The sequence below is a fragment of the Epinephelus moara genome, chromosome 8 (assembly GCF_006386435.1).
Source record: "Epinephelus moara isolate mb chromosome 8, YSFRI_EMoa_1.0, whole genome shotgun sequence".
Taxonomy (NCBI): domain Eukaryota; kingdom Metazoa; phylum Chordata; class Actinopteri; order Perciformes; family Serranidae; genus Epinephelus; species Epinephelus moara.
In genome coordinates, this window is record NC_065513.1 from 23531225 (window position 1) to 23541811 (window position 10587).

The window sequence follows — 10587 nt, forward strand, 5'->3', positions numbered from 1 at the left end:
GCTCCTGCTGACTCTGATGCTGACTGTGAGAACTTTCTATTGTACCTTGTTGGTAAGGTGGAGTCGATAAGACTTGGAATCACCCCAAATGCCACCTTTTTGGACATTGACCACCCGCATTGTGATTCCCTGAGCTCTTTTTCCCTCATTACTCTGCCAGAGCTCCTAGAAACCATGTCACACATGAAAGTTTCAACCACCCCTCTTAACATAATTCCAACAAAATTGCTGGTGACTGAATTGCATTGGGCCCCATTTGCTTTCCATTGTTAATAGTTCACTGTCTACTGGTTGTGTCCCACATTACTTTAAGACTGCTTGCATCCAACCAGTCCTTTACAAACCTGGGCTTGATCCAACCATCTTAGAAAACTATTGCCCAATCTCTAAACTGCCTTTCATTTCTAAGATTGTAGAAAATAATGTATCAAAGCAGCTGTTTGCTGCTGTGGACAATAACTGCATTTTTGACAAGTTTCTATCTGGTTTTCCGCCAACATCACAGCACTGAGACAGCCCTTCTTGAAGTCACCAATGACCTCCTAATGAATGCTGACGCAGGCATGTGCTAAATTCTTTTACTGTTGGACTTGAGCACAGCCTAGATAGACTGAGGCACTGGGTGGGTGTATCTGGTACTGCCCTAAACCGGTTTGCTTCATACTTGTCAGACAGGAAGGTTTGCGTGTCCATTAATAATGTTATGTCATCCATTTCCCATATTTAGTACGGTGTGCCTCAAGGGTCAGTCCTGGGTCCTATTCTGTTTTCATTATATATGCTCCCCTTGGGTGATGTCATTGACATGGTGTCTCTTTCCACTGTTATGCAGATGACACTCAACTGTACCTCCCTCTTAAACCAACCTGTCACAACACATAAAGCCTGTTGCAAGAAATCTCGGTGTCACATTTGATAGTAATTTAACTTGTCCAAAGTTAACCAAAACCAAGAAGCACGACCACATCACTCCAGTTTTAGCCGCTTTACATTGGCGCCGTTTGTTTTAGGATTAATTTTAAAATCTCATTAAGGCTCTTCATGGCCTGGCTCCAGACTACATTTCAGACCCGTTAGTCCCGTATGAACCTTAACGTAGTTTGAGATCCTCGGCAGAAGTCTTCTGTTTGTCCCAGAGTCCAGGCTGAGGACCAAAGGAGACAGAGCTTTTGCCACCAGGGCCCTGAGGCTCTGGAACGACCTGCCCGAGGATATAAGGCTGTCTGAGTCACTGGCTTCTTTGAAAGTCTCTCCCAAAAACTAAAAACATTCTTTTCTTCTTTCGTAAAGCATATCCTGACTTTATCTGAGCTGTCTATTTTATTGCTATCTTACTGACTTTAAATGACCTTTTATTATCTTGATTTTAACTTTGGCCTTGTTTTATCTTTTACTAGTTGACATTTATGACGTTATTTGTTTTATTCTTCTGGTGTTTTAATTTAGTTTTATTGATGATGTCACGCAGGAGGCGTTCCCATAGTGAGACACGAAACTAATGCTATGAGAACTCATATCCAACCAAAGCAGAAATGTACAATATAAATGATTTCTTAAGTATCTTCAGTGTCAAGATGTCTACCAACACCATGAGTTGAATTTGAAAATGATAGTGCTTTCTTTCGCCAAGTAAGTGTACGGGACGCTATGGGGTGATTGTGGTGGTGCAACATGAAGTGTCCGAGGAAGAGAGAAAAAAAGTCATGTTTTATTGAGAGTCCTCCCAGTTAGTCAAGCTTTATTTAAACCATACACATTTTAGTATTATGGTTATACAAAGCTGAAACCTTAAAGATACATTTTGGGATCAAACATGTAAACCTGTGTTAAGCTGTTTATCAAGTACAGAATAGTAAATAATAAAAATCAGTCACAGATGAAGTGTCTGAACATCAACAAAACTGACCAATAATTATGCCACATGAACAGAGGCTAAAAATACTCAAAACTCAAGTAAAACTTTGCCAACTTTGGGCCAATAATCATTTCAAACAAAAATGTTTCCCTTTTTTCAACTACACTTGAAATTAAAACATTAATACCACACAATTTCTGCAGTAAGGCAATACAGTGTTACCTTCATGAAGAGTTAGCTTTTATCAAGGTGTGATAGGCTGGCCAGCTCTTTAAGAAACATTAGCATTAAAGGCTTGATCCATATGAGAATACTAGGTGAAACCTACAATACTTTAAAGCTTAAAATGAGACATAATAATGAATCCCTCATTGATTCAAATGAGGGGTTTGTCATTCGGGTGTTTCAGTACTGTTTTTCATCACAGCTGGTTTTGCTTTGACTTCAGCAGTTTGCTTGTTGCAGTAACTGGTGCAGCTTAGAGGAAGAAGAGCCTGTCTGATAGCTGGATGGCTGGCTCTGTGTGCAGGTATTGACCAGACAGGAAAGCCAGTTTGTGGGCATACTTGCATGGTGCTGGAACACGAATGGTGCCTGGCCAGTTCCAGTACAAATGGCACATCTTGAAAGTCAGCCTGGTGTGAGAACAAAGCATCAATGGTACATGTGTTTTCAAACTGACCTAACATTAACATTTAAAGTCTCTTTATTTTCATGAGCCTGAATAAAATCCAAAAATGCATGAAATATATCAATGCAGGAACACTTCAATCCCATGTAGTAGTTTTGATGTTCAAAATATAAATTTTTTCAGCCACTGTTGTTTAGAGTGCACTTACAACTGCTGTTTCTCATAGATAGCGCAGTTTTTCATCTGACATACACTTGCCATTTTATTATTAGGTACACCTAGCTCATACTAGTGCTGTTGCTTTCCCCAAAAATCACGGTCAAACAAATTTGCATTGTAAATGCCTATGCCGTCATCCAGCGTAATGCTAATGCTTTCTGCAACACGGACAGTTGTGTTTCTTACTCTCAGCTCCTTAGTGCACCAAAAATAATCATAAGTTCCCCAGACTCTGAAAAACAGTTTGCTGTGATTGTCTCATAAGCATGTATGGCCAGTGATTTCCATCTGTCTATGGTAAGAGCAAGCATCTTATCCTTTTGTATAGCATGGTGTCATGCAGTTTGACTACGCGTTTTGAGATTGTGGTGTGACTTGTATTTTTATATCATGGCTTCAGTTCCATCATGAGAATCTGAAACCCATCTCCTGAAACAATACCAAGGGGCCACATGTCCTTGCATATAAATCTTGGCATCTTAGCGTTGATGACATTTTTATGAGCTTCTGGCAAAGGAAAGGGCAAGGAGTGTACGTGGTAAACAAAACTTGGTGCAGTAATGCATATTAGAGCTACATTACATCAGCAACTACAGAAAATAAATACACTGTTATGTTACATGAAAGGTTTTCCATGGAAGATTAGTTTAACAATTAATTTCATTACATAAAACAAAACCCCGTCACTTTGCCCAAATATTTAAGGATTCTACTAATGCCACGACTTTCCTGGGCGTGGAAAACAAGACTGTGGAATTCATTGACTTTTCCAGGGTTTCCATAACAGTGGGAAACCCTAGAATCTAATAAAAATAATTCACAGACTTGTTACTTCAGATGCAGATGCACCGAGTTGGATACATGAACAATAATTTCTCGTGCAAGAGTATATCATGAAATGGAGTTTGCATTGCATATTTGCTGTAACACATATCTTTACAAATAATGACAACATTTTTTAAATTACCAAGAGTAGCAGAAAACATGCATGTAACAGGACAGATAGCGAGTTTTGGAAAAAATATAACTTCAGAAAATACATATGTCATGTTTCGTTCATTACTAAATCTTAGATTTACATTGATCAGCTGTGAGGTATGACTAATGGATACAGAGAGGTACATACGTCTGAATGCCTTACGGAGAGGTAGTCTGATATCTTTAAGAAATGCTCTCTAAGGTTTACATTTTTCTGAACGTTAAACATTTGTCAATTTGTTGAGAAATAGTGGACAAGAAACTTGGTCATCAATACCTTTGCAAATGGTCTGGTGTGAGGTTTGCCGTGTTGTACAGAGAGATGTAGTGAGTAGGAAGTCCACAGCCCTGGCGAATGTGATGTGCCATCAGAAAGAAGTCCACCCTGAATGAAAAGAAGCCCCAAGACTTTAGTGTTACAAACTTCAAAACAGTCAACAGCAGTTAGTCTTTGATGGAGCCCTCATCAAAGTGCACATATTTAGTCCTCTAAACAGAAGATGGTGTTGAAGCCTTTTTAATGTTACAGTGTAACACTGCTTTTGTAAAAGCCAATTGAAGCAGAGAGCGGGCCATCTGTGGCTGAACAACTGAAATGAAATGAAATATGTGGCACCGCCGTGACATGTCAAATGCGGTGAGGAGTGGCTCTGTTTACCTGACACACAAACTCCCTCATTGTAGCATGTGGCTGTGTGCCACCTTCATTGTTTGCACACTGAGTTTTGCCATGTGATTGGGCAGTTGGTTGTGCAGGGTTTGGAAGCGCATAGGCTATATAAACTGGTAATGAATTAATTAACTGGATTGTTTTAACTACAGGATGCACTGATCTGATTTATTCTAGTGTGAAATGTATAACACCCACTGGGTTGCTCTGCTGCATTTGTATCATGCATTATATACAATGAGGTGGTATTCATTTCAATCATTTTTAAACAGATTCTACACACACACACACACACACACACACCTACGCGACGGCTTTTCACCACGGTAGTCAGTGAACAGCCAAGTGGCTGCAGTGGAAACGAAGTAAAGATAACTTCAAAATTACTCGAGCTGATTGCAACTACGCTCATTACAGTAAGTGCAATTAAACCACAGGGAGTAAGAAACCAATACTTTATCAATACATGTGTTCTGCAAGCATGAATATGTAGACAGGGATATTCAAATACTTTGTCCACAGTCTTTCATCCACCATCACCACTGTTATGTTTTACACAAGGACAGCACGCTAGTTCGGCTAATAGCAAATTGTTACTAATAAGCTAAAATGACAGCTGTCTGTATGTAGACTGACTTAGTTTGACACTTATCTTAAAATTGGACAGATACTTTTAAACTAAGTTGCTGGCTGACGCAAACAGCCCCTACTCTCTCTACCAGCACTAATGTTACCTGCACACAGTGAATCACATCAGCAAAGAGGGATCAGGACACGAGGACAGGTGGACTGACTTTCAGTGACTGATAAATACTAAACTTCACTCAGTATTGTGATGTCAGGATTATTATTCATATAGTGACGTTGCTGTCGTAAAAATTACTGTTGTTGCTCTAGAAACATTTTTTTCTATTTAAAATATAGTTATCCTGCTCTGAATTTATTCTTTTGAAATTAATATATTTTCTAAAAAGCAATTATTTAGAAATGAAAAAGAACCGATGACAATACAGATAAAGTACCGGATCAATAAGGAGTATTAATAATAGTAGTAGTATCGATAAAATCTTAATGATACCTATCCCTACCTCTGACTACTAAATTCTAGTCAGTTCATTCTCGGGTTCAAGTGGATGTTTGTGTCAAATCTGAGGAAATTCCCTCAAGGCATTCTTGAGATAGTGTTCGCAAGCATGGGATGGACGGAGTGACAACCTGAAAACATAATGCCTCCAGCCATGGCCATCACCATCGTGGAGGCATAAAAAGACCAGCCACATACAAACAGAGATGAGCAGCGCAATGCCTATGCAGGTGTGCATGGATTCCATGGTCAGTGTGGTGGCGTCAACTGACTGTGGACGCACTCTGCTGGGGGCATGCTGCTGCAGATGTAATACACTGCATCTGCACCCCATGTTTTTCGACTGCATGGCTGGATTCATTGTAACAACAACGGTGTCCAGAAATGCAGCCTTCACATTGATTTTAACAGGCCACTGTGTTTACACATGGAGAGTTTTGTGAAAGATACATTCAGCAAGGCCAAAGAAACAACACAGAGATCTTTTGCAAAAGACTGACCAGTCTCTATGAGTGAGGGTGTGGTCCAGAACAGTTCCAGGTGGAGGTGTACCAACGCTGCTTGCCGCCCAGGAGTAGAGGGTGGTGCTGATGCGCTTTTTGACAACAATGAAGACCAGCTTGGGCTCATAGCTGGGAAAAGTCTCAAAGCATCTGATCAACTGTGGGATCTCGTACTGCTCCACCATCCTCAGCTGACCATCTGACACACCATCCCGATACACCACAATCTTCTCTGGCAAGTTGTGGTTCACCTGCACAAAAGCACATACGCAAGTGTTATGTCAGGTGCGGGTGAAAATAAAACATTTAAGTTTAATTCCCATTGCAATGCACTCTATACTTTTATATATGGCATAACATTTTTTTTTAAATCTACACAACACCTAGAAACAGATCACATGTTAAAAATCCAGTTTAAGTTTGGGCATTAGTATCAGAGAGTCCATGTAGATCACATCATTAACTCTGAAATATGTTTTTTTAGGGCCATTGCTCTTTTTGAGTTATGGCAGGCCACTCCTGCTGTTCAGTAGATATTTTCTTGAGGCACTGAACCAGCGGACAGTAAAAGATGACAATCAAGGTAACATATCAGTCATCTGTGATTCTCTGCCCAAAGGGTAAGGTGTAGGGATGCACCGAAATGAAAATTTGTGGCCGAAGCTGAATAATATTAAACGCTTGGCCGAATACGGAGTACCGAACACCGAATATCGTTGTTTAGTTTTGAACCCCCTCCAGATTAGTGTTGTCACGGTACCAAAATTGGGACCCACGGTACGATACCAATGAAAATATCATGGTTCTGAGTAGTATCACGATACCACAGCGAAAATGAGGCAGATGTGCCTTTTGTCATTTATAAAAAGATAAATCACTTTTCTATAATACATCAATGATATTTCAATGGAATAAATTACTTACTTATTCATACTTCAAAAACAGCATCAATGAGTGAAACATAGGGGGGATCAAAATAAAATAAATAAATAAAATAAAAATCAACCAGCCACCCTCCTCCCCTTCATAAGTAAAGAACAGTCCCTAAAGTGCGGTGAGGTTTGTGGGCCATGAACGGCTCATTTCTCCTCTGACACATCACATTCCTGTGTTTGGCTGGCTCGGCTGTTCAGGTACTTCTGGGCAGTCCACACGCCAAGAAGAGGATATTATTGGAGCCGACTTCTCCTCGCCGGTAAGCCGATGGCCGCCGTATTTGACAGGAATACATTACTGTCTGTGTCTGTGACCCCCGTTCAACCCACAATCGGTGGGATTCGCTTTTCGTTTCTGCTGGTGGTTGAAATCTGTAGGCTGCTTTCACAGCGTGCTGAATGATTTGACGCCAGGGCCACACTGCCTGCGAAGCACAGCGCACCGAAATTCTCGTGCGAGCTGGAGCACCTCTGTTCACATCAGACGCGCATTACTCCACGCCGGTCGTCAAGCAATTCTGCTCCCAGCTGTTGTTTTTCCATCATGGGTAACTGCCCGGCTTGACACATACGCTCGCGGCTCGCGCAGAAAATAGACCAGACGCCGAACTGATCGCTGCAGGGCCGGCGGCGGAGCTGCGCGGCGCGGCAGCTGTGGATGACACAATTGGTTAACATGGGTGCCGAAAGGAAACTGGCTTCACTTCTCGGCGCTTCGAGGCTATTCGCGGCGCTTCCGCGGGCGGTGTGGCCCTGGCGTAAGCCTATTTTGCTCGCTCAAATCTATTTTTAGTCGCAAATGTGAGTGCCAACATTTTAATCCGCCCGTCACGGCACGCTGTTTGATTGTGTTATCAAAACCGCACCGCTAATATTCCGCCTTGTTTTTAACTTATTCCACCGAATACCGAATGTGTTTTTTTGCAATATTCGGCCGAATATATTCGGTTACCGAATATTCGGTGCATCCCTAGTAAGGTGTGGCTTAGAGAGAAGGGGGGGTTGAATTACAAGACATTTCACTGTCTATTAGCTAATAAGTAAGACAAACATTAAGACATTCTTTGACTAAAGTTAAGTCTTAGCTACTGAGCAAATACAAACGTTATTTTGGCAATTCTTCAAATTGATTAGGTTAAAATGCTTTGAGTCTGTAGTCAAAGTTGTCCTTCATTGAAATGTATCAATCATTGTCAGTATTTTCATCCTGCATTCATTCATATATGTTTGACCCTCAGTAATACCCAGACTCAGATGAGGAGTCTGTTGTGCACCAAAATCAGTGACTAGCAGATGTATCAGAGTGGTTAGTGTAGTTAGCCCCTTTTATTTGTTTATGTTGTGTGTCAACTTGTTAGCTTGTAGACTAACTGTCAATGGCTGAGACAGTGTTAGTGGTTGTCAAACATACAATATTATATGCTATCATATGCCCAAAATAATGGTAGGGGAAACACTGTATTTATTTAATGCATGCTGGCAGTACTTGCCTCGTAGTACTTCTGCAGTGCAGCCAGTAAGCAAACTCTGAAGCCGTTGATCAATTCCTCAGTGGGTGCCTGGAATGTCACTCTGGAGTACCAGCGAGTCAGTGAGCTGGGCAAGAAAAAAAGCAAATGCATTTCTGTTAAGATACTATCGCCATTAGAAATACATGGTTATTCTCTAAAACACAAACATTTTTAGCACTAATCTTCAGCTATAATGCACGTACTTTGGGGATGTTCTAAAAGAACTTTTGCAGATACAACCTTACAATCTGCAAATCTTGTCATAAGAAGTGACCGAGTTCTGTGTGGCTATAGGTAGTAACAGAAATGAAATCTAACATTGCACATAAATTCAATAAATAATTGCTGATTGAATAACAACTGAAAAAATATGTAATTCAATCAAGTAGCAAAAGGGTAGGAGGGTGATTTACCTGTTCAAACTTGCGACAAAGCCCATTACTGACTGATGTGCCTTGCTGGTGTCATGGTGGACATCAACTCCCACTACCATCAAGTTTTTCTATTTAAGTAAGAGAGAGATCCATTATTTCCCCACTGACTGCAGTAATACTATATCATCTTTTCAGATGAACCACAACATCTATTTAATGCTGTTCCATGAAACATAAGTATACAGCAACCAACCAAAACATTAAAACCACTAGCAAGTGATGTGAATAACATTGCAGTGTTACCCAAACACTGTTGTAGACCAAGTACACCCCTTCACTGCAAGGACACTCCACTTTGGAGGTGCCCCCCCACCAGCAGGAGAGTGCACCATACCACACCACAAAAACTACTTAGGAATGGCCCGTGGAACGTTTTAAAGAGCTCAAGACATTGACCCGACCTCAAAATACCTCAGATCCCAATCTGATTGAGCATATGTGGGATGTTTTGATGTACTGACACAGGACCTCTGGGGATGTGTTATATTGTCTGTCACCAGGGCGTTGGTGGCAGATCCTCTGAGTCCTGTGGGTTGTGAGATAGGGTACCAGCACGTCCTACAGATGCTCAACCAGATTCGGATCTGTAGAATCTGGAGGCCAGGTTGACGCCTTGAGCTCTTTGTTAGGCTTCTCGAGCTACTCTTAAGTAGTTTTTGCAACGTGACATGGTGCAGGACCCAAGGTTTCCCAGCAAAACATTGCATGGTAACAAGATGAGCAATGTTATTCACTTCACCTTCCAGTGATTTTAATGTTTTAGTTGATTGGCGTAATGTTTCCTTTGATTATGATACATCGTCCTAAGAAGCAGTATTAGGCATTATTGCTCAATAAACCCAAATTAGGCTGCCTTCCCATTCAGCCCAGGAAGAAAAGGCGTTTGCATCCTCCGCCTTATAACATGATACCCACCAGAGGAACATTGACAGTCCACAGCTCTCCTCCCAACTTGCTGTTCACCTGCAGGAGTATCTTTTGGGCAACACTCTTCAGCTTCTGTGGCTGGGATATTGTCCGGACGTTGATGGCCTGTTACACAAAAAGTAACAAAGATGCTAACCTTTATTTCTGACTGGGAGAAAAATATTTTCAACATAAGAAAGGACTTCTTTAGCAGTTTCAAACTTTACTATGTTTTCCTCTAATTCTAGACCTGCCATGCACACCACATGGACAAGCACTACGAACCTGGGATGGGATGGGACTTTTGACACAGCAGAGCTTCTTGATGGCACTGTAGAGATCGTCTCTGTTGCCTACCATGATGCAAACAACAAGCTGCATATTGGGCTGTAAACAGATAAGAAATGGAGTTATTTAGGCATGATTTTAGTTCAGTGGTACCACACACACAATCATTTCAACATGCAAAAACTTGCATAGCTGTTTAAATGTCTTTCCAAGCAAGGAAAGACGGATCATACAAACGGATACAGTGAATTTTTTACATGGTTCCCCAGAGAGCCGCCTGAAAAACTGAATTATAAATAATTGGCAGTAATGTAGATGCAGTTTGTAGTTAATGGGCTAAATCATGCAAAATCATTCAGGGCTTGACAGTAACAGTTGCTCATGTTGCCCAAGGCAACCAGACTGGAACCACTGTCAGTCATTTTGCGGTCTTGTTTCTGCAGAAACCACTGTTACAGTTAAAAATAGAGTTTTTAAATGCCAGCAAAAACACAACAACTGTTATTTAGTCACTGCAAGAGCCAACAGTCACATGGATTTGTTGTTTGTGAATGCACAGAGACTGACATTTAC

General features: G+C 41.1%; 2 protein-coding genes across 2 annotated transcripts in view; one reads left to right on the forward strand and one right to left on the reverse strand.

Annotated features, from left to right (window-relative positions):
- Positions 1-1867: 1867 nt before the first annotated feature.
- LOC126394236 (piwi-like protein 2) lies at positions 1868-10204 on the reverse strand. Its single transcript, XM_050050940.1, has 8 exons — positions 10199-10204; positions 10012-10113; positions 9736-9852; positions 8800-8888; positions 8366-8471; positions 5938-6191; positions 3961-4068; positions 1868-2490 (listed from the first exon to the last, which is right to left on the reverse strand). Exons 1-8 carry the CDS (start codon positions 10202-10204, stop codon positions 2334-2336), a joined length of 939 nt encoding a protein of 312 aa, XP_049906897.1. The 3' UTR covers positions 1868-2333.
- A 191-nt stretch (positions 10205-10395) lies between these two features.
- LOC126394237 (proprotein convertase subtilisin/kexin type 5-like) overlaps positions 10396-10587 on the forward strand; it is a 95424-nt gene continuing 95232 nt past the window's right edge. The window contains exon 1 of the mRNA XM_050050941.1: positions 10396-10407. Within this exon, the coding sequence (XP_049906898.1) occupies positions 10396-10407 (12 nt within the window). The remainder of the gene's footprint in view (positions 10408-10587) is intronic.

What these genes read in the sequence shown, in the direction of transcription:
- LOC126394236 (XM_050050940.1), bottom strand. An exon ending in GGACTGTCAATGTTCCTCTG is followed by an intron (nt 8,889 to 9,735) that starts GTGGGTATCATG and finishes TTACTTAAATAG; the next exon opens with AAAAACTTGATGGTAGTGGG. An exon ending in TTTGTCGCAAGTTTGAACAG is followed by an intron (nt 8,472 to 8,799) that starts GTAAATCACCCT and finishes TTTCTTGCCCAG; the next exon opens with CTCACTGACTCGCTGGTACT.